Here is a 25,569-nt window from a genome sequence, read left to right as displayed (position 1 = left end):
GATGAACGTTATATCTGAACTTTAAAAATCCCTGGTTGATTATATCATATCTCTTTCCTTAATGTGGATATGTATCCTACTCATAGGATGAATCCAGGATCTCCCACTTCCCCTTTGCCCCCATTAACACACCCAGTTCCTACTCTCATATAGAAATTGTGGGGTTTGCATTCTCTTTCTTGGCATATTATACTTGTAACACTTGTACAATACCCAATAAATAAAACAAAATTAACAAAAAATAAAAACCATTGGATAAAGCCCTGAAAGGTACCTTGGAGAGGTGTGTGAAGCAGCCTATACCTGAAAGCTACAGGCTGGGGACCATCTTTCCATTGTACTAATAAATGCTCACTCTACAAGATGTATGTTAACACCTTGGATAGAATGGACCCAAGACTTATTCAATTAAGCCTACAAGCAATCACATGCACACAAACTTACATACTGGATATTCCCGCCCCTCAGGACACAATAACTCTTCTCCTGCCATACGATGAAAGAGAAAGGGAAAATCTGTACTCACCAAAAGGTTGATTCCTTCATTCCAAAGGCAGCACAAAAATCCCTCTCTCATAACATTTTTTACAAGTAAAAGATAAATAAAAAACAAAATCCTTGGTGCTATGGCCCTGGCGGACCAGCCCATTCATTACTTGCTAGTCTTGTAATGAATGGGCTGGCCCATATATTTCTCCATGTACATCTATGGACAACGATGTTTGAACAGTGGGCCTGGCCCATGTAAGTCAATTATGTGAATGTTCCTTCACAGCAGCCTGGATAAGCAAGCACACAATGGGGCTTTTTAATATATAAAGGTGCTGTAGTCCATAGCAACCAGTCATCTACCTTCATTTTCTAAACAACACTAGAAAAATGTAACCTATAATATGTGCTTATTAAATACAATTGTGCACAAAAGTAACCCAGATTATAGTCATTTTCTGGTGCTATTTAGGAAATAAAAGCAAACATGTGCTTGGTTACGGTTATAGTTCCATTTTCCTGTGCACCAGCGTTCATAAGTGACACCATAAATACTTCCCTACAAGCAGTCTTGTCTGGAAAATGTATGCATTCTCCTGGGCAGCAAGGTGTTAACGTGTTGTTTAAGTTTAATTCATACAGAGGATTTGTATGATTTCTTTTAAACGTTTTTTGTTTTCATCTGTGACTGATACATCGAATTCATCTGAGAGACCAAAGCGCTGATGAGCTGGAAAAAGAAATGAAGATCTCCTATGAATGGGTCTGAACTCAAAACAATTTTCACTAAAATGCCGGTTGGAAGAATAAAATGTAAATGTTTTGATTTAGTGGAAAATGAGAATCATCACAGCAAATGAAACAGCCCTTGATTATTATGCAAGCTTTCAGTCCCTTGTGCTTCAAGGGGGGGTATTATTCCTACTTTGATTCGCCCTAATTAGACTGAATTGGGGTCTTAGCAGTGAAGGGCAGTTATTCTGTCACATAATAAACACCTGTTCCTACTTATGTTCAGTGTATGAATCTACAGATCTTTCTAGAGGAGATGAGATATACAGAAAGGTATACAGATGGATGACGGCAGATATGGGCTGCAATGATACCAAATTTATTTGTAATTTGACTGAAAGAGGATGAAAAGCACTATCCATTATTTTTGATAAAATAGCTTGACAGATTTATTTAAAAGGTATTAAATCATCTAATCTCTCAAGAAACTATGTGGTACCAAGGATGGTTTGGCAAATTGTCACTAGCTGAGAAACTGTAAGAAATATTAATGCATTGATGTAGGTCAGTAAATGGAGGCTCGGATTAAGTGAGAAGTTTTGTCCACAGTAGAGGCAGCCATGTTGTGGACTGAACCAATATTCAGCCAATCAAATTACATCAAAACACAAAGATAAAAATTAAAAACTTCTAAATTTATAGAGATGGCCAGAAACCTGCCACCTTGTTTTTCATATGATCACAGCATTCCTAACTGACCTATCCTTATTTTTCATCTATATCTTTATAAATATGATATTATAAATATAACCCTTTCTGGGCCCCATGCCATATGAGTTATGCCCTCCAACTGAAATAATACAGCCTGCTGGCAGCATCTCCGATTGGTGGAATCAGTGGCTCTCCAGAGGCTGGCAGTGTATGCTTGGAATTGTAGCTGGGTAATAGCTTGAAAGCCACAAGTTGCCTACCACAGTGATATATCACTGCTGTCTGGAGGTCATGGCTTTGATACTGACCAGATCTGGGTATTCTGGATTCTTCCCAAGTCCAAAAACATACTAGGGTAATTGTCTTCAGGCAATCTGTGCCTTAGTCTGTGTGTGTAGTATGGGATTTAGATTGTAAGCTGCAGTGGTTCAGGGATTGATGTGAATGCTCATATAACCTCTGCAGAGAGCTGCGTAATATGATTGTCACTTTATAAATAAATGATGCTAATATTTTTGGAAAGAGTTTAAAAATAAGTGGAAACCAAGATCAATCTTTGCAATCATGACACCAGTATCCACTACTTTAAATCATGTTCTCTTTCGAGATACAACTCTGAAGATTAAAAGAGAAAGAAAAAAAAAAGAAATTCTGAATGCAGCAAAGCGTATTAGGTCCAATGCACTAAATGGCCTTTGGGAGAATAACATAATACAGGCTTACTTCAAGAAAATTGGCTCATATTGGTTTGGGATTTTGAGCCAAGGTTAGTTAAGTAAATGCTATTAAAAGTATTAGGTATATAGTGTTACAATGCAGTGCAGTGTATGCTGCTCTGCCTCACATCCCGTGTGTTTCAAAAGAGAGAGAACACAGTTTCTGCTCTGTAAAATTGGTAAAAGCGGCTTGTGTGGTCCTTATTACAAGCTACGGTTTAAATGGGCAAGATTGGAATAGACTGACATTAGCTTGTTCATTCTCATTAAAAGCAACACGTGGACACTTCAACATGATTAATTAACTTTCTAAAGTTAATGTTCCAGTCATACTACAGCCTATGTGACACCTCAGAATAGAAAGAGCTCTTACAGCTAAGGTACAGGAGTGATTGTCTGTTGCTCAATAGCAGACAATTAATCACTCACTAGATGTCGCCCATTTTGCAGGAGTTTCCAGTTGCCAATGGGGTGATCTATACAGGCGACTATTAATCGTTAGGTAGTGCAACCATCGCCTTTGATGACGCAATACTGCAGTTCCACTGAATATCATGAGTTTCAAGCAATTAATCGCATCCATTGACTATAATGGTGTATTATTTAATTCCTCATACATGCAATTTATTTTACAGGCAATTCAGGGCAGGAAATTCCACTTTGAAATGTGTATTAACAATTCAGATGTATTAATGTAAGTTGATGAGTTGCACATAGTAGCATAAAGTAACACGGTATTTTATTAAGTGGTTAATCTCATGAGATTTGATTGCAGAGACTAAAAATTGCCTGTGTAGTTTAGGCCAAATATCAGTCATAGACCAGAACTAAATTTAGCATTAGAAGTAAATCCAGACAATTTTGCACCTTTGAAAAACTATGCTGCACTGCAGGGGGAAGACATAGTTAGAGTTGGGAACTGGGCGCATCCTAGCACAAATATAACTTGAATATTAAAATAAAGTTGCCCAGTATTTATGTGGAGTCCTCGGGCACAGAGATCAACTATATATGAGGCCTGGGTCCTGGGAGATGAGTGACAGAGGAGGAGAAGCGACGGAGTGCAGCAGGACAGGAGGTAGGCATGACCATAGCTGGGGTTGATGCCATACCAGAAGAGCTGTAGATGGATGAGCTACACATGCCACAGGAGAGGCACATCATTTGGAAAGTGGGTACTGTGGGAGCAAATGCTACACAGCCAAGCAAAGAAAAGGGAGTTCACTGCATAGAGAGACTGTAGGAAATAAGAAGTATCACCAATCCCTTAGACAGAGCTGCAAGTCTAACAGAAAAAACTGCAGTATTTACAGAGAAATCTGCCAAACTTACAGAAAGGGCTGCCAGTCATGACCAAAGAACTAACCAATCTGTCAAGGAGAACTTCCAGACTCTAGAGCTAGCTACCAGACTAACAGAGAGAATTGCCAAACCCAGAAGGGAGTCTCCCATTGCTAGAGAGTAATCAGCTCGGAAACCAGTACAGCCCGCTAGTAGTCCAGGTCTAACCCAGAGGTCCAGGTAGAGTCCAGAGATTTTCAAGTTGTCTGCTGCTTGACCTGTTTCGTTATCATTGTTCCAGGTTACTTCTGATGCGGTTACTAACAGCCCTGTGATATTTCAATTCAGAGGGGAGTCACTGTAGATCTTGCCGGGCCTTGATCTGTGTATAAAAAGCCCTCCAGGTTTCCAAACCTAGTCAGTGTCTAGAATAGCATCAGCTGCTTTTTCAGTCCATTCTTTTTAAGTGAATAAAAGATGCAGGGAAAAAAAATCACCCATGAGCTCTATTTATAGCTTTAGTCCCTGCGGAAAAAAAAACAAACATTGGTTTGGTCATGAAATCCCTATAGATATTAAGGGGTTAATTACAATTAGTTCCTCTTAATTATAATCTCTGGAGTTCTAGGGCCTGAGTCATTAAGAAGAGCAAAGCATAAAAAAAGGAGTAGCTTTGCACCAGGGCAAAACCATGTTGCATTGGAGGGGAGGTAAATTTAAAATGTGGGGACAGTTTTATAGTTGGGGTAGGGCATGTCCTAGATCAACTTTAAATTTTAGTTTAAAAATATCTATCGACATGAAAAAAAAACAGCCAGTATTTAACTTCTGCACAAAATAATAAACTTATTTGCATCCCTTGCATTGTAACATGGTTTGTCCCTAAGAACAAGTATTCCTTTTTTTTTTGCCTTACTCTACTTAATGACCTGTGCCCCTAATGTCTGACTCTCAGAGAATGGGCAGAGCAACAGAGAGATAATAAGTTGTTAAGAGGAGGTGAGAGTGGAAGAGCCAGATCACCTGACCGTCTTCTGGCAGAATTTGAAAGCACAGTAAATGGCTACTAAGCACTTCCGTGTATGTCAGAATATGTGCTTATATGAATTGACCTTTTTCTTATTTTTATTGTTTTATTTAAAAAAAAAAAGTTAACAGCAACATACATTATGCACACTAAGCTGACATTTAAGCGTAGGTCAACATATGTAATGCTTGCAGCGTTACTGTTTTTTGTAAACCCCCCCCACCCCTGATGGTCATCAGGGGCTGTCCGCTTCACCGGGTAGGAGTCCCCATCATTGTGGGGTGTGGTCAATGGAGCAAGTGCTCTGAGTATAGGGGTTCAGGTGGGAGCCAGAGTCTATAAAGATTCTGGCTTCTCACCCTGTAGTTGTATTTCTAGAGCCAGGACCGAAAAAGGAGGAGCGTGGTCCTTGGTCTTCGGCAAGTCGGGGGTGCGCAGCAGTGTTGTGAGTCACAATATAATGACCCTTTTAGGGGGAACTCCCTGCAGTAATGGCCCAATGAGAGGGGAGGAGGCAGAGGGGATTAAAAGCCCATCAGCAAACAAAGCCCATAGTGAAGGGGCTGTGATTCCCAACTTCAGGGGTAGAAAGAAGTGGAATTTGGTAAGGAATGTGGGTGCCATAGTGCATAACAGTTGCATTTGCACAAGAGGGGGAAAGCCCCACTGAATTATATTAAAGGAAGAGAAGAGAGTCTTTAGATGACAGTGCCTGGAGAGCGAGGCATGGATGGACAGAAAGAGACCCTTGGAAGGGGTGAGTGTCGTTGGTTAAAGCCACATGTGATCTGAGAGAAGACCCTGTAAAGAGCCCCATTGGAAAGGATCCCATAATGTGAGGGGGAGTCGCTGTAGAGGCTGCAACAAGGCAGTCAACTACTCTGGAGGAAAGGAGTCCCCACAGTGATATGTTAATGGAGTCCTGTGGATAATAACTGTAACTATGAGTGAGGGACAGTCCCTATATATTGGGATGTTTAAGAGGTCTGCCTGAATATTTAATGTCACTGAATTGCACAGTACTGCAGCGTGGTTCCTAAGAATGGAAGGGTCCCTGGATATGGGGATGATACCTGGAAGTGGCAGTGTGAGTTGCAGCAGTGGGCCTGGAGTAAGAGGGTCCCTGTGAGGGATGGGGTGCACCGTGGCAAGAAGAATCCTTGGATAGTGGGATGTCAATCAATTCTTGCTGGAGCAGGAGCATGAACCTCTGAAGTATGAAAGTATGCCCATTGTGTGCTGACACCGGTGAGAGCGAGCCCAGCATTACTAGAAAGTATAGAACTTCTGCATGCAGCAAAACTGGGTACGCAGCTGTGTAATTTTTGCATGTTGGACGTAAGCAAGAGAAGTGCAGGTGGAGTAAATGGGTAATAGAGCTTAACATCTGCTGAAGTCTGTGTGTTGGAGGTGTATGGTGAAAATATGCTTATAATAGTTATGATATGTGCTGGGCGAGTCTGACGTTTAAATCTATGTCCATTGCAATTATTATAATATGTGCAGGAGGAGAAGGAGTTGAAAAATAATATCTATTTATGTTTGCTATGAGATGGTCTGGCACCCAACATTTATTTGACTTTGCACTTTACACCACTTGTGACCACTCCATATTTACTTTATTTAAAACACCTGAGTATTCAGGGGACCATCTGGTTGCGGATGCCACACCGACACCATAGCCAGAGCAGAAGAGGAGGCGACAGCAAATGGGGTACCATGCAACAAGAGATCCCAAGTAAGTGACAGCACAACACCAACACCAGAGGGCAGTGGTAGTCATCATTCTGATGATGATCCAGATGGCGGGACCTGGCATTGCCCTCTTAATACCGGCAAAGTAAGTGTCGCCGTTTTAAGTGGCGTCAATCACACAGCTGGCATTTTCTGCTGTCGGGGTTTACAGCACTGATGTTGGAGATGTTGCCTGTCACTTTTTGAGTTAGTGTGTATTTTGTACGTCGCTATTATACTCTTCGCCGTTTTCCTGTCTGTATAACTTGTGTCGGATTTATGATTATTGCAATCACATACCCCACCCCCAGAGAGGTTTAACACATACATGCTTAAATGTATACCAAAGATAGTGAGACCCCAATGGCAATCAACAGGTACCTTAAAGTGCAAAAGGTTTGAGAAAATGCCCATGTGTAGTGAAGGTGAGTAAGGCTAATAAAGAGGGAGGGGGAGGAAAAAGGGACGGAGGTCTACTCCCAGGACCCAGGCAGGCTCAGTGATGCTTTTCATTTTAGGGGTCTATTTATCATTGATGCATAGCAGGAGGCAGCAGGAATAATTTTTTATCACTGCAAACCACAACAATACAAAATGTAATGCTGCTGGTAGTGAGTCCTGGGGAACCGAGAACTCCTTCACTGGCAAATGGAGACTCTGACCCTTGTGTGGCTATTATGCACATGCGGCTGAGGTCACCCATGCACATAGCAATGCGAATCCAGAGGAGATGGACACCCATGAACTTCATTGAAAGGATAAGCCAACACCATCTTGAGACAGCGTTCGTTATTTTAAGGCTTGTTAAATGGGGTCAGATCAAAGAGAGGTCTATGGGGATTGCAGTGACCAACGGTTAAGGCCAGAGAAATCTCTGATTTCAGACTTCCCCTTACTAAATTGAAAGAAAAAAATAAATAGACCATTTAATGCGAGATGCACATTCTAACTGCAGTTGTATAGCTCAAAAATATATAGTACAATAAATGCCGGAGTAACTCCGATAAACTGTACAATAAATTTGTGTTCTTTCCTAGCGTAAACTGACAAGGCACATATTTTAGAATTTGATACTTTTCTAGCAAATGAATAAAGTCAAAATACACTATCTATACCATTTATATTTGTAAGGTATATAAACGGATAGATTTAAAAATATAGGTACATCAAACCTATGCATATATACAAAGGAACCCAGTTTGATACACTATTAATTAAAACGGAATGCCCCTTTAAAACTTAACTGCAAATATAAAGGGATGGTGGAAATATGGAAAGTTAATGCATTGCAATTAATTTAAGTGGACAAGCACCAAAGAAACTTAGGGAATCAATGGAGATCGTTCGGTGACAATTTAATTTACACATAAAAGTCAGAAGTATGTATATTAAGTGTAACTACTAGTTAACAAATACAAATGATTTATAGGGTAATATATATACATCTGTTTTAATCCAGCAGGGAACACAGTAACAGACAAGATAAGCTATTAATTAACAGGAATTTGAGAAAATGAAAAGTCCATGTCACTATATATAGTTACAAGCAACCTTCCAATAAACCAGACTTGGTGATATCCTAATTTATACTCGGATCCCACCATATTTGTATGGTTCTCTTCAGAACAGAATTGCACTTTAATAATTGCAAACAAAATTCCATGATCCATGCCTGAAATTAATTTTCCTTTTCTGTTCCTCTAAGTGTCTGTAATGCTTGTTTTATTTACAATCCCCCTTATCCCATCCTCACGGGCTTCCCAAGCCAACATCCACTGTTTCTTTAATGATGGATCTTCTATTGCTTTTATATATTTCTTTCTTCTCTACAGCTATATTTGCAGTTCCGTACTTCAGTGACACAAGCGATAATATTCCACAAATAGGATTCCAACCCAGTAAACACCTGCTATACTAGATTAGCACTGGTATTTCCCATTGGCTGTCATGATTCTGCAGGCTTATCTACTGGAATAAGGTCTGTATCAAGCATCTGGTGAATTGTGTTACTTGGAATAATTAGATATAATGGTGGCCTAATCCTTCTTTAAAACGAAGGATCAAAAAGGCCCATTGAGCCTACCAGTAAAGTTCAGTTAATCCCAATAAATCCTTTCTATTTGTTTTTTTTCTCCTCTTCATACTGATACAGTGTATATGAACAGATGTTCCTCTTCCCATGCGAGGTAATTATAGAATACTCTGCAACAGCAGAAAAGAATTGGGAACCCAATCAAATCGTGTGATATTCTCTTTTCTGACAAATGATCTTTAAATCTGTATACTCTGACAGCTAGAAATTTCCCTGTGGGCCTGCCTTCTTTGGATACTTCACAAACCTGTCCCCTTTCACAGAACTGCAACATACAAACAACAAAGACAATATACATGATGAGGAATAAAAAATAATGCTATTTTAGAAGAACACCAAGGGATCGGTAAAATGAGTCAAATAGGACAAACAAAAAATGGCAATTCCCTCATTCAAACGCACAGATTACCAGCACTTTATTTACTTGAGTGGATATCTCCTTTACTCAACACATAGGCCTGACTCATAAAATAAAAGCACTTAACATTGTGTTAAATCAAGTAAACTTTGGATTTTCACCTCCTTAGATAACTTGTCCCTTTTCCTGGATGCAGATTAGAGCTGTGCAAAATCAAACAGAATCCCTTTAACTCTTTAGGGCAGATTCAGTTGGCTGTTAGGTGCCACGGACATCCAGGGGTGCCGAGAGGGAGGAGAGTGGGTACAAATTACCAGGGCCTGGGCCCCACTGCCAGGTAGTTGAAAAAAAATGAAATGACGTGGTGTAAGCTGCAATAACAGGTAGTTGAGACTAACACCATTTTAATACATAATGAGAGGAATTCAATTGCCGGCGATGTAGCACATGAAAATCACGCCGCGCACATTGCCAGCAATTACGGTAGAAATCTTCACTTATTTTTCCCTCACACCTCTATGGGATGGGAGGAAAAATGAGCGGAGATTACTGTCAAAATCTCCTCTGCGATGTGTCTCACAGACTTTCCGGAGACACTTTGCGGCTAATTGAATTCCCCCCCATAATGTTGTGTGTAAAACGGTGCAGCCACAGCCCATGTTGGTCACATCCCATCACTATTTGCCACTCCCCCTTTGATGGTAGTGAACATCTCTTCTACTGCTATGTGGGGGGATGGGGGCAGAAAGTTGCTGTATCGGGGCCGCAAATTCCTCTTGGCGGCCCTGCAGACATCGCCTCTATGTCTAGCTGCACACATTGCCGCAAATACGGCAGAGAATCTCCACTCATTTTCTCCTTGCATCTCTATGGGACGCAAGGGAAAATGACCGGAGATTTTAGTAAAAACACTGATGGAATGTGTCTCCACGGAATCTGCCCCTTTGAGTAGCTTGTCTGCCCTATCCTGGAAGGAATCACCAGGGCCAGTAATAAATCAAGAGGGAAAACATTTTTTATAGATAAAAATACAAATCTCCGCACTTGTGCTCTAACTTTCTTGCATCTAATTTATTGTGGTTTCTTTGATGTTTTCTCCAAACACCTATTCATCCATTTGATACGAATATGATGACAAAACTAATAAAGGTTTTCTTTAGTAGCAAAAACCATATAGAGGTGCCCAAAAGTTTATTTTTAAAGCAGTTCCTGAATATCTTCTAATATGATAAATCCACCTTACAACCGTTACCATAAGATTAAAATTTGTAGTAACCAATATCAAAATGAATTTAAAAACAGACAGAAAATTCAATATGAAAACTTGGAAGGAACATTTTTCTATTAACCTTTGTCTGACTACAGGATAATGGAACAAAATAAAATATGCCTATCATGAACAGCTAAGATCATATCTGTGTGCAAACAGATGGGGTGTTGATGGCAATAGTATATGAACATATTGGTATTATACGTATTCTGCAATCAGATATTAAAATCTTTAAGTGAAGCGAAACACTAAAGGTTGCGTTAGTTAGAATTGGATTGGATAGTCAGTGTTTTGCTGGCATACCAAAGCCTGATGCTTTGTGCTCAAATGCCTGGTGGAAAACAGTTTTTAGAATCTGTTGCTGCATTGTCTGATCCTGACAGAAAATCTCATTAGGAGGCAACAAACTCTGAGCTTCTGCAACAGGTGTTGACACGAAGAAAGTATAAAGGGAAATAAAGAGAACGCAGCGAACACACAGGAAACATGTTAGATTACTTCTTAGGTCCCCCCTCCCCCCAAACACCAGATGCCGAGACAAACCAGAAGTCTCCGATAATAATGTTTGCCAAGTCCAAGAAATGTGAAGCTCTTAGATCTCGAACAGTGTGAAGAAATGTTGTTCTAAAACTCTTTATTCATTGTCAAATATTATTTTTCCAAACATTCTTTACGGAAATTTTGTCTTGCAGCAGTTTTAATTATTTTCACAATTAAATAAAAGCGTCTTTGGGACCTTACTCCAATAGAAATTAAATATTTTGTGATAAAGAAAAAAACAGATGCTAGCACCACAAGAAGGGAACAAATAAAATATGACAACGGATTTCATATCGGACACTGCTGTTACATGTGTCATTTATGAATCTGTTGCCTCCCACCTGTGTCTTTAATGGAAAATGTTTTTATGACCTAAGCAATATACAACAATCAACCACAACATTAAAACCACCTGCCTAATATTTTGCAGGTCCCCCACGTGCCACCGAAACAGCTCTGACCCATTGAGGCATGGACTCCACGAGACCTCTGAAGGTGTCCGGTGGTATCTGTCACCAAGACGTTAGCAGCAGATCCTTTGAGTCCTATAAATTGCAGGGTAGAGCCTCCATGGTTCAGAATTTATTTTTCCAGTACATCTCACAGATGCTTGATCGGATTGTGACCTGGGGAATTTGGAGCGCAAGTCAATACCTGGACTTTGTGTCATGTTCCTCAGACCATTCCTGAACAATTTTTGCAGTGTGGCAGGCTGCATTATCATGCTGAAAAAAGCCACTGCCATTAGGGTATACTGCTGCCATGAACAGGTGTTCTTGGCCTGCAATAATGTTTCGGCAGGTGGTATGTGTCAAAGTAACACCACATGAATGCCAGGAACCAAAGATTCCCAGGAGAACATTGCCCAGAGTATCACACTGTCTCCGCTGGCTTGTCTTCTTCCCATAGTGCTTCCTAATGCCATCTCTTCCCCAGGTAAACGAAGCACACGCACCCGGCCGTCCACATGATGCAAAAGAAAACATGATTCATCAGACCAGATTCTGACCAGCCTGCAGCCCCATATGAAGCAAGTTGCAATGCAGTGTCTGTTCTGACAACTTGCTAACATAGTCAGCATTAACTTTTCAGCTATTTGTGCTACAGTAGCTCTTCTGTGGGATTGGACCAGTCAGGCTAGCCTTCGCTACCCACGCACATCAATGAGTCTTGGGCTCACAAGACCCTGTCGCCGATTCACTGGTTGTGCTTTTGGTAGGTACTAATGATGCATACCGGGAACACCCCACAAGACACTGCCGTGTTGGAGATGATCTGATCCAGACATCTCCGCCATCACAATTTGTCCCTTGTCAAAGTCGCTCAGATCTTTACGCTTGCCAAGTTTTCCTGCCCCCAACACATCAACTTTAAGAGCTGTCTGTGCACTTGCTGACTAATATATCCCACCCATTGACAGGTGCCAATGTAACTATATAATAAATGTTATTCGTTTCACTTCACTTGTAAGTGGTTTTAATGTTGGCTGATCAGTGTATATACTCTTAAAGGGGTTTTCTATGTTAAGTACATTTCTAGCAAAACCCTTCCCTTCCATGGGGGGGCAGCATCGGAGGGGGGGGGGGGGGGGCAGCTGTATTAGAGTCACATGAAACTGCTGAATCTACAAGTAGTGGGACTGTGGCATAAGAAGGACATCCCCTTAAAGCGACTCCTATTCCTCTTAAAACATTGTTTTATATATTTTCAAATCATTAGAGGAACTTGCATCACTATAACAAATTCAAAATGTCATTTTGATATATTACTGTTTAGTATATTCAGTAAGAGATGTTATGGTTTAAAGATGCAGGTTACAAAAACAAACACAAGTAGGTGTAAAATAGGACATAAGGTTGGTTAGCTATACTTCTATAACATGCAGCAGAAGCACATGTATCTGAGGTTTCTGTGTACACTGACAAATTCATTTAAATTGTATGGTTATTTCAAGCAGGATAAATGCGTGTTGCAGAACTGTCAGTATAATTAAAACACTTTCTAAAGAAATATCCCTATCTTGAGCCAGTTCCATGTAAGTTGACAGGTAAATAGGGGTTTTCACACAGTTAAGTGTTCGGTGTAAGTTCTATTTAATTGTGAATTAACAGTGTCTCTACTGCCACCTAGTGACTGAACAAAACAGAACAGCTTATTTTTTACTTTGCAGCAGCATTTGAAACCCCGTCCATTGTAAGTGCTGTAAGCCTTGTATGGGTGTATTGCTGACACAATGAAAACTGCTGCACAATTCACTGTTCATCTAATCATATTATGTCATTGTTTTCTCTTTATAAATGGACAATGATTCCTACCAGCTCACTGCCAGTTCATGTGCTTTCAGGGTGTTGCTCAGGCAGTGTCCGCTCATCTTGAGGCTGCTCTTTCCTTTCAACTGAGACAAACGAGGGTTCACTCTGGTATCTTGGGGGAATTCTGAGTCCTGAAAATGAATAATCGCAGATATCAGAATAGTTATCTACCTTCAAAGTATTCCTGCTATGTTTGTAACATAAAAAATATATAAATGTACTTGTCCAAATGGGCCCAGTTAATTTAAAAGTAATTCACTGCATTAACATAGGGCCAATTTGACTCACTAAATGAAGATGTGTAGCAAGATATTTTATTACCTATTTAAGTGAACCTGTCATCTACACTTAGTGATTGCACCCATGTAGTAGGCTGAACCAATCATCAGTCTATCATTTCACTAGAAACTGGTGACATCACTGCGGCATGAGGCACAATGTGTCTCATGCCTCGGTGATGTCCCTTGATCCTAGTAAAAGGATAGGCTGCATTCTCATGAATATTAATTCAGCCCCACAATGGCTGCCTTCAGTGTGTACTGGCACCAAGTACACTGTAATGAACGTGTTACGGTGGTAGATGGGTTTACTGCTGCTGTTTAATGGTAGGTATCGTGCTCCTAAATGTGTGTACAGGGATTTTTACAACTGCAGTTAACGAACAAGCTGCAGTTTACAGAAGCTAATTAAAACAGATATCACAACAGAATGCTGCAGTTGTTTTAAGCCTCATTTGCATTCTTTCCCTATCTACCTTATTAACCTTCAATATTAACAGGTAAATGATTCCAGCAAACAGATCAGTTTGAACATTTTCCCATAAGCGAGTACGATAATAAGCATTGTTACTTTTTTTTTCTCTCTCTTTCGAGCAAGTATTGTCGGCATTCATAGCCTCTGGATAACCAAATACAGTAATCACTTTTTATTTCTTGTGTTATATTACATCCCTGATAGAATAACCTTGATGCATTATCCTTTCTTCCCATTAATCTGTGTAGCATCAAACCCTTAATGATATAATTGCTTGTTAGTATCATACTGCGTACTCATAATTCTCCCCATATTGTCCCTGGGAGGGAGCCTAACTGGTGTGCATTATAATTGTTCTACTCTCTATATATTGAAAAGACCCCCTCAGTGGTCGTAATAATTTGGTAAACGTTTCCAATCCACTTTATTTAAAAAAAAAAAAAAGTTAACATGAATGGTGTGGGAGCTTTGCTTCTGTGATTTTCATAAAGCCAGCAATGAAGAGCAGACAATTGTTCAAGCCCTTCTGCTAAGTCACCTGTCTCTAGAACTAAATAGCTCGGAAAATGTTATTAAAAAAGAGCATTTTCCCTGTCTGTAATGGAGTTAGATTAGTGGATTCCAAACGTTCTCAATTCGAGACACCTTTAGGGTGTCCATAATTTTTTCAAGGCACCCCTAAACCAAAATAATTACTAAGTAATCCCCGCCGCCTTACATACCACCAGCCCTGGCCGTGGAACCCCAGGGAGCCGCGGCGCACAGTTTGGGAACCACTGACTTAGATCATTGGACATGTAACTGGAGTCTGGATAGGGGATGACCTAAAAACTCTATCAGACCCTAGTGTCCTTTATAGCCAATATTTCAAATATGAGACTTTTGCCTCCCAGGGTCAAACAAACAACCAACAAAATTCTACACACTTAATTTTTAATAGAACAGTATTAAATCAGAGTAGAGAACATTTCTATTACTTAGGAGACTGTAAAGGTTGTTTGAGAGGCATGTTGGTATCAGTAACTGATGGGGAGTGCTGGTGCCATACTCCTATTTGGAGGCCCGTGGGGTGCCTCTTGGTAAGTTAGCTCTCAATTTAAAAACACATATGTATGCCTCAAAAATAGGGACTCTCATTGATTAGAGTTAGGACCACCCTATTAGCAGAAGCATGGTGAAGTGGCAGGTGGCTTAACATACCATTTCCAAATGTGTGCAACTGAGATTTCTGCATTTTTATACACAAGTAAAAATAGCAGCTTTGCTACTTGCTATAGCAGTGTGCTGGGGGATTTTACTCTGTATTTGCTCATTTCTGGATAACCCCACCCTTTCAAGCACCTGCTATTAGTCTATAAATTGATTGAGCAACTTTCCTTTCTGTTTTGTTTGTTGGAGAGACTGTAAAGGTGCTCCACACACAATATACAACATGTTTTTTGATTTCAGGAAAAACATCTCCAGTGTGTAACTTTGTACACTAAATAGGATAAAGAACAATTTAAACAAGTTAAGTAAATTTGTATTTGTTGAAAATTATCTTGAGTTATGAAGACTATAAAATGGAATAATGGGGATAGGGGCTGTATGGGTAAAAGAAAATGTATACAGGTATTGGAAAAGGTAACCTGGGGGTGTAGAGGAAAATTAGGAAGTGACCTGGAATATTAAAGGGCACTGTATACTAGGAACCATTTAAGGTAAGGAAAAGAAGTATCATTCTCAATGTGTCATTTGTCAACTGTAGCATGAGGTCTCTTAGGGAATTAAGCTGGATACACACTACAGAAAATATCACCTGATGCGATATCTTAAATGATTTTACAAACGATGGAAAGTCCCAATCAGCATGCAGATTCCTGTGTACACACTTACACGATTTAGCTTCAGATCTGTGCTCTTCATCTGTCATAACCATCTACTGAAAAGACTGTGACTCTAAACTCTATGGAGATCTGCCTACACTGCTGGTGGTGAGTGTGTACACACTGCAGAACTGGAACAACATTGTTTATAGAGTTTTTTAGTCGATTTATGAAATGAAATGAAACGATACGATGTGCTTTGGTACGATAAGACATGATCGTAGGAGCGTACACACTAATGTGATATCGGACCTAACAGTTGTTTATCGTGCTATTGGCACGATAATCGGGTGAAAAACCTGTAGTGTGTACCCATCTTTATTAATCAGTGGATTATAATTGTGGAGTACTTGTATCTTCCAAGCTGTAAGTGAACCATTGTTCCCAAATCACGTTTATGCCTTTTCCCATGTATGCAATGGATATTTTTTTCCCATTGAAGTTATAAACCTTGTTTTTGACTATATGGATAGACGGTAGTACAGCGGCTTATAAAATGTTGCTACTTGTCAAGGGCACTAGGAGTTTTACCCAGAATTCACCAGGTGGAATTTCACTTTACCAGAGGCGCGGAGTCTAACACAGTGGCTGGTCTTCTCCAGGAACCTCCGGCAAGGAAGTATGGTTTTAGCGACTGCCACTGTGCAGGTCGCGGCCCTCTGGGAAGTGGGGTGAATATACGGAACTGTACAACTGAATAGGAAAGGGAATGTCAATGATACAAAATGCAGAGTCTCTGAACAATGGAAACAATGGTAACGTGGTAGACTGATGAGCAGTAATAAAAGGAGGAGAAAGTTCCAAAGTGCATTAGCACACAGGTAGTGACTCGCAGCTATACTTCAGAGGCACTATAGGCTTTAGTCCTAATAACAGGTACCCTGCAAAATAGTAGGGTAAGCTGCTCCTGACATATGTTCCCGCTGGTAAATGTTAAGACTTGTGCAGATGCTGGTATGATACTAGATAGCGTGGAGCGGTCTGTGACCAGTAAGTCTCACCACTGATGTGGAGAGAAGACTTGTCCAGGTGCAGGTATATTACAAGGTAGCGTAGAGTGGTCTGCGGCTGGCAAGTTTGTACCACTGATATGGAGAGAAGACTTGCCCGGGTGCAGGTATGTTACAAGGTAGCGTGGAGTGGTCTGCGGCTGGCAAGTTGTACCACTGATATGGAGAGAAGACTTGCCCGGGTGCAGGTATGTTACAAGGTAGCGTGGAGTGGTCTGCGGCTGGCAAGTTGTACCACTGATATGGAGAGACGACTTGTCCAGGTGCAGGTATGTTACCAGGTAGCATAGAGTGGTCTGCGACTAGCAAGTTGTACCACTGATATGGAGAGACGACTTGTCCAGGTATGTTACCAGGTAGCGTAGAGTGGTCTGCGACTAGCAAGTTGTACCACTGATATGGAGAGGCGACTTGTCCAGGTGCAGGTATGTTACCAGGTAGCGTAGAGTGGTCTGCGACTAGCAAGTTGTACCACTGATATGGAGAGACGACTTGTCCAGGTATGTTACCAGGTAGCGTAGAGTGGTCTGCGACTAGCAAGTTGTACCACTGATATGGAGAGACGACTTGTCCAGGTGCAGGTATGTTACCAGGTAGCGTAGAGTGGTCTGCGACAAGCAAGTTGTACCACGATATGGAGAGAAGGCTTGTCCAGGTGCAGGTATGTAACAAGGTAGCGTGGAGTGGTCTGTGGCTGGCAAGTTGTACCACGATATGGAGAGAAGGCTTGTCCGGGCGCAGGTATGTTCCACAGCAAACAGAGAGCACGAGTAGAAACCGGAAACACCTCGGAGTCACAAGGGAATGAGAACCAAGAACAGGCAACGGTAATAGAGTAACAGGTGCCTTAAGTAGTGAGAGGTGATTGATTGACCAATGAGACTATGACCAAGGTTTTAACAGTCCGTGGTTTCTGCACATACGCAATCCTTGGTCAAGATGGCGGACGGCCGCGGCGCAGAACAGGCGCCGGCAAGAGAGAGAGAGACCCATGTCCCAAACCAGAGGCACTAACCGTCCGGTGAGTGACACTACTGACCTTCTAGCTGTCTGGGTTATGTGGATAGCTAATTTAATAGAATCTATGTCAAAGTGTGCAATGGACCAAGGAGTTTTCCTGGGCTCAATAGAACATTAGTTTGCAATATCTCTTCTAGCAGATTTACGATGTCTGACCAAAAGGTGGAATTTTTTGGACAGTCCCACCTAATATGATAAAATTCACCTGTTAGTCACAACCTACCAACAATATTTGTTTCTACTTACAATATGATCATAATCAATGAGGTGTTTATTATGGTTACGTGTGGTATATGAAAAATGTGGATCAAAATATCTGAATCCGAAAGGTCTTCCAGAAATATGATCGAGTTTGAAAATTTTGACTGATCTGTACTTAATGGAACAAGGAGCATAGTGTGTACATTTGTATAACAGAAGTTTCACCCTTTAAAGGTGGGAGTGTGATTTTTTAACTAACAAGGAGTTTAGTGTGTACCAGTGTGTATTTTTGAATTTTGGAATCTTATTGCCCCGATTCAGTAGACAGATAATACATATGTATGGATGTAAGAGAACTGTATTGGGGGTGATTCAGCAACCTGTGTAATAGGTAAGAACAAGATTGAGTGTTGAATTACTATGTAATGCCTTAAAGTAAATGTCCCCCTTACAGGGGCAGATTCAATTGCTGGTGATGTGGCGCATGGACATCACCACCAGGGCCGGCTGCGCACATTTCCAGCCATTACAGTAGGAACCTCTGCTCATTTTTTTGCACACCTCTATGGGGTGCGAGAAAAAACCCAGCGTAGATTCCTGCTATAACATTGGCGCGATGGGTCTCCGTGGATGTTCCGGAGACATCACACAGAATTGAATCACCCCTAGGACTGCCTTCCTGACATAGGCTTTTTTCCCTTCCTGCTCACATCAATCTATGTGCTTTGGCCACAACTACTAGGGTTATTTATCCAATTTACCAGAGCTGCAGAACTAACTGTGTAAACGGTTCCGCCTCATGTGAAGCAGGGGTCAGCGATGAATCCCGTTATATTATTGGGGCATTGGTGTAGACATTTGAATCAGAGGGATTTTGGTGAGCCTGAGACCTGCCCACATGTAGTTTTGTCAACCCAACAATGTAAGAAATAGTAAGCTAGCATATAAACAACACAGAAGATGTTGTCATTCATCTCCTACTAGAATGCTTGTCATGTTTACCAGACATCCAGTCCCTCTTTGGTATCTCAAGTGAAACATATTGTGTTTTCATCACTACAGCCTCAGAAATTAATTTGCAGGAATGAACCATCCTGCAAACAGCAGTATGTGGGATATCATAAATAATGCAGTTATACGTTATTTATGTACCATATAAAGGGTCCTGTGTATTCCCCACTACTTTAGATCACAAAACGAGAATGTTAAAAAAAAGTGTTCTTTGTGGCTTTGATAGAATATATCATTGTGTTGGAAAATGTTACTACTACAAACATATATTTTTATTATAGGTATTTTTGCCCTTTTTATCAGGAAAGCAACCCTTTCAATGAAAACATCATGTATACCAATAGCATTTTTTAGAACATAAAGAAATGTTATTTCAACGTAGCATTCCAATCCAATAAGTACTTTGGGATTCCTGTAATCATTTCAAATTTTATTTTGCACAAGACGAGTACAAACTACCTTGGCTGAAAACCCAACTGCAGTTATATTTCGAGAGCACTGGAAAAACTTGGATGATTTTAAATGATTTAGCATCCTGAAATACTTATTGAAATAGATACACTAGTTATACACAGTACTGCACGGCAACAGCATTAATGTTTCAAAAATGTGAATTTCTATGGATATGTATTGAATCACTGACCAACAGCAGCTGTTACTGTCATCCTGGAACACTTTTACTCTTCTAGACTGGGTTTGTAGATTTTAACTTTTTTTTTAATTGTAAAAAGGAAAGTTTTTCCTAAAAGGTATTTGTTTTGTTTTTAACTTGCTGCAATCGTTTAATTATGAGAAAAAAAACACTTACAGGGCCCAGAGAAACACACAAACACTGATAAGCGGCTTTTAAAAAAAATAGAGATGGTCTCTGCTTTAAAGCATCATATGAGTATGATATGTCCGTATATTGTGAAGTTAGCAAAACACCAATTCTTTACAGATGAGGATGGCAGAATTGAGATAACTTTTTACATATATAGCATACCCGACAATGTTGTCACTCTTTTATATGGAAGACTAACAGCCAGCAGTGAGATTTCTATAATTGTGCAGACCGGTCTACAAGCCTCAAAGTAGGGATAATATTAAGCTCCATAACTGCAATGTATTACTTTTTCACGGGCTACCTTTGTGTGTCTATGTCCGAATTACTAGGCCCTGTCTACAGTGGGTTCCCAAGGCTCCCCTGATGTTAGAAACTCTGTTCCCTTGGACCCCTTCTCAGCAGGTATGGGAGTTTATGCGGTCACACAGTATTGTACCACACCAACTTATCTTATACTTTCCTTGCTATAATGTGTGTTGGGGGGTATAAAGTGTAGGGGACATTGCTATTACACTATTAATGTGTAGGGGACATTGCTATTACAGTATTTATGTAGGTGGGACTGCTGGTATGCTATGTTGGGCAGCACGGTGGCTTAGTGGTTAGCACTTCTGCCTCACAGCGCTGGGGTCATGAGTTCAATTCCCGACCATGGCCTTATCTGTGTGGAGTTTGTATGTTCTCTCTGTGTTTGCGTGGGTTTCCTCCAAAAACATAATAGAAGGTTAATTGTCTGCTATCAAAATTGACCCTAGTGTGTGTGTGTGTGTGTGTGTGTGTGTGTGTGTGTGTGTGTGTGTGTGTGTGTGTGTGTGTATATGTTAGGGAATTTAGACTGCAAGCTTCAATGGGGCAAGGACTGATGTGAGCGAGTTCTCTGTACAGCGCTGCGGAATAAGTGGCGCTAAATAAATAAATGGCGATGATGATGATATTTATGGAGTATTGGATGAGCAGGAAGGCAGATTACTAATTTCTGCCCTGGTACTCTCTGCTTCCTTGGTCCACAACTGATCTGTGTACGCTGCGATTGCTGGTTGTGGTCCTAGGGTGCAGTCCATAATCCCAGCAAGGCCCATAAAGCAATAATCTCCTCTCCTCTCTAAGTACAAGAGAAGCATTTATGTCCGAACCTTAGGATTCTGTCTTTCAAAGGGCAATTTGTTTCTGAATATCATCATCAAAATTTATTTATATAGCGCCAGCAAATTCCATAGCGCTTTACAAATGGGTAATACAGAAAGAGGTGAGAAGGCCCTGCTTGCAAGCTTACAATCTGCGGGATATGTTAGGGAAATATTTTGGTCTGAAGAAAATGTACTATAGTGAGCAGACAATTGAGTTAGATGCATTAGATATGCCTATGGTGTTTTTATCTTCAACAACTTTTAATGCTTAGCTCAAGTCTTGGTGGTAAAGGTCCATATATTGACATAAGATATTTGAGGCTGTATTTATTAAACAGGGAAAAGACCTCTTTCCAGCAAAAATGGGCACTTTTGCAAATATTCGCTCTATACATCAAGGGGTCATCCACCAATTTCAAAACCGAGTTAACAAGGATTGCGGTAGTACCAGTACCACCACAATTCTTCTTCGGTTATCGACATCTCAGGAGAACATTGTAAAATTAATTTAAAAATGCATTATTATATAAATTAAAATTATTTTAAGCGACATATAACTAATTATTATTTTTTTTTAGCAAGTCTGGGCTTTCATTTCCACTGCCCATGTGTGAACTGGCTAGTTGGGTTACGCATGGGCATGCTAGTGTTTACCACTCCATTATCGCTGAGGCAGCGGAGTGCCGCTCAACTGCCTAGGCAAGTCCAGGTGTGCCAGTGGTACTTACACACAGGTATTTTATAATATGTATTGCCCCCAATTCAGATTATGCCACACAGTAGTGCCCCTAGTTCATATTGTGCCACAGTAATGCCCCCCAATTCCCATTATTCCACATAGTACTGCCCCCAATTCAAATTATGCTACATAATACTGCCATCAATTTACATTATGCCACATAATAATGCCCCAGTTCACATTATGCCACCCATACGTGTCCCCAGTTCACAATATGCAACATGATATTGCCCCAGTTCACATTATGCCACCCATAGGTGTCTCCAGTTCAGATTATGCTACATAGTATTGCCACCAGTTCACATTATGCCACCCATAGGTGTCCCCAGTTCAGATTATGCCAAACATAAGTGCCCCCAATTCACGTTATGCCACATACTGTTGCTTCCGGTTCACATTATGCTACACATAAGTGCCCGGCCTCCCCCAGTTCACTTTAAAATACATGTAGGCAGCTGTGTGCGCGACTCACCTTGTCAGCACACGCATCTTAGTTCCGCAACAGAACCTTGGAGTATCTGCTGTGATCCATTTAGTCCGTCTTCAGTTTTACTGCAAGCAGCTCCGGTGTGCCATGTCTGGCACGCGTGCCGGGGGTTGCCGACCCCTGGCCTAGATGATATTTTAATAGTAAATTTGCGGGAGTAGTAAATTAGCCTAATCGCTGTAATTTTAATCAATAGAGCCCATAGTTAGATCACTTACGAAAGGCATCTAGGTTTTTGAAAACAAGTTGGGACTGCAAATGAAACAGCATTCTCTGAACAAATGATGAAATCCCTAACTGGTAGAAATATGAGCATAATATGTACTTTATGTAGAAAGTGTTTGAAAAACTGCAGGCAAGGTATAAAATTATGCATAGCATCTTTACCTCCAATATGTAAAACACAAAAATCAATAGAAAAGGAAAAAACAAGGGACATACCTCTGAATGTTTAAGAAGGCATTTAATTGTGACTAGTAATAATATAAATAATATTAACTAATATTAACTTTAATTTGTTAACGTAAAACTATCAATCACTTACATAAAAGATTATATTTACTAAAGTGACCCCAGTCTGCTAGATGCTACAGTCTGCTGTTTCTGTAATACAATAAATCAATTTCGTTGACAGACTTTGAAAGGCGGCAGAGGGGGGTGTGAGCGGGAGAACCAATCACAAGCTGTCCTCCTGCACACATCCGCTCACCTGTTTTTCGGTGCAGCCTAACAAGTAATATTTTATTTAGTAAATAAAACCTGATAATAGACTATATGCAAGACTCACGCTTAACTCCAGAGATAAATTTAAATGTATTGTATTTCAATAAATGCGGGAAGCAGTAATATCTGTTTTCCCCACCGACTCAACATCTGGATAATGAATTATTTATCCTTTACATGGGTGCTCCATAAGACTAACACAGCTCTCTGAAATTCGGGCAAATCACTGCAATTCAACTGACTGTCTTATTATCCACAACAAATGTACACTACATAAAAACAAACAATGAATTAGGTACAGTATGTTTTTATAGTAACATTTGTATTATTGACATACAAGTATACTGCCTATTGCTAATTTGTGTTATGGCCGGAACTCATAACCTTGTCTGTGTTGGGTGACTTTATGATCCCTTATTGATAGCAGGCTACGTAATTGATCAGTCTTGTTATTTTCCCTTTCAGCCCACCAATGCTTAAGTAGTATTTCTAAGTTATTATATATGGCTCAGTCGCTGTATAATTGCAGAGGTGGAGAAATCCTCATTTTCTAGAATACAGATACACTGGGAAGAAACACTAAAATGTGTAGCATGTGATGTGTGTATCATGATGATGAGTGAAATATATATATATATATATATATATATATATATATATATATATATATATATATATATATATATCTCATATACAAGTTAACCTGTGCATGATACTTATGCATTCTAGTCAAATCAACCTACTTAAGGTGTTAAAAAGGTTCTTGTCATGCATTTGGGCCTAGCCCAGGCCTCCTCAGGGGAAGAGCGTTACTTCCCAACGCAAGCGCCCTTTTTTAACGTGGTTTTGTCCACATGTCACCACCTCATCATTTTTCTCCATCACCTCATCCTTCATCTTCATCGCCACATCCTTCATCAAGCTACTTAAGGTGTTAAAAACTCCCCACTGTCACCCCCGGCAACCACCAACCACTCCTAAATGTCACTTCTTCTTCAAGAAATATATAGGTCAGTGTATAACTCTGCCCAGCAAGTGAGCTGCAGCTTGGTTTTTTTTTTCCACACACGCCACTAGGCATTTATATAGTAGATATGCGTGCATCTGATTTTAACTGCATTTTAATGGTATTTAAAGCATAAGGGTCAGCGTAGGACCTGCCAACAATGATGTGCTCTTGAAACTGGAAGATGGGCTTAAATGTTTTGAAATAAAATATGAACCAATACCTCATGTTTTCCTTTTGCTAGATGCAGACAGATGTGCAGTGTTAAGGATAAGCGCTGACAACAACCGTCTTTTTATCTGTAGCTCGCCAGCACCATGCAGTTTTCAAATCTTCAGTTGCCTGGCTGACGCGATGACTTTTCACAGTCTTCAGACAAGAAGTGACACAGCCCTGGTGAGCTACAATGACGTTTGTATAATTGATATGTACCTTTCTTTCTTATAAATAAAATGAATCTAAACAGTAGTGCATTAAGTAAAATGCTGCATTCCAAGAATATAACATGTTTAAATGCTTTTGTTCTGGTAATGCCAACATCACTGTTGATAACCCTGTTAAAATATAGGGCAAAGTGAAAACAAGCCAGTTTTCTCCAGCAAAAGGGGCTTTCCCCCCTTGAGAAATTATCCCCTTTATTCTATACCTAAAACCGCCTTTTAACGATGGCCAGCTGTTCTTAGACTGGTGCTGTATACCTGTCCCCCAGGCTAAAATTTGACAGTCCACCCCAGAACAGGCATGACTTGCATCCATTCAGGGATCTAGTGATTTTATGCAGTAAAGCCATGTGGTTTTTTTATTACAATTGTTCAGCATTTTTTATTTAATAGACAGCAATAACGGTTTCAACCAGTGACACTGCAGGATGCTGTAATCTATTATGGTGGTAGGTTAAAAGCAAGAGCTGCTGATCTAAACACTCAGCTTCATAACAATATAACTGCAGTTTCATTGTTGAAACCACTAGCTGTAGTCGGGACTGTGCTCTGGGGCTGTATAAGGTGGGGTGGCAGGCTGGGTGCCCGGGCCAAAACATTCCATGCTGCTCTTCTGGAACTAAAAGCCCAAACTGGGTTTCACTGCACATATGCAGGTACCTGAAACCACTGGAGAATGACCCCCCCTCCTCTAGGTCCCATAGCCAACTGCGGTACTTCCACCACTGCTGGGTGTGGCCCATGGGTCATCAGTTGAATATCTGTGGTCTATAGCAGTTCGACAAATCCTGTACAATCCTGCACCACTAGGGATGTGTGAAAGAACTCTGGGTGGCAGATGTCATTGCAGCTGCTTTACTCAGTACATATGGGTAAGCAGAAGAATAAGGTGAGTGCAGGAGAAAGTTCTTGACATTGGCAAGGCACATTTAAAAACATTTACAGAAAGTGAAAAATATCTACTACAAGCTGTCAAATTACTTGTGTAGACAATAAAAGCTGAATACTGTAATAAATAATAATAATAATATAATTTTACATGATGTTATTTGACATGTATTTTTGCACAGTCTCCTAGGTCACGCATCAAGTTTTTTCT

General features: G+C 40.4%; 1 protein-coding gene across 2 annotated transcripts in view; it reads right to left on the bottom strand.

Moving 5' to 3' along the window:
- SPAG16 (sperm associated antigen 16) overlaps positions 1-25,569 on the bottom strand; it is a 696,430-nt gene that overhangs the window by 560,689 nt on the left and 110,172 nt on the right. For both annotated transcript variants that reach the window (XM_075180327.1, XM_075180328.1), the window contains exon 10: positions 13,266-13,393. In XM_075180327.1, the coding sequence (XP_075036428.1) occupies positions 13,266-13,393 (128 nt within the window). The remainder of the gene's footprint in view (positions 1-13,265; positions 13,394-25,569) is intronic.

Source organism: Mixophyes fleayi, chromosome 7 (genome assembly GCF_038048845.1).
Source record: "Mixophyes fleayi isolate aMixFle1 chromosome 7, aMixFle1.hap1, whole genome shotgun sequence".
NCBI lineage: Eukaryota > Metazoa > Chordata > Amphibia > Anura > Limnodynastidae > Mixophyes > Mixophyes fleayi.
Note: the sequence above shows the minus strand (reverse complement) of the source record. Positions and strands in the feature narration are given on the sequence as shown.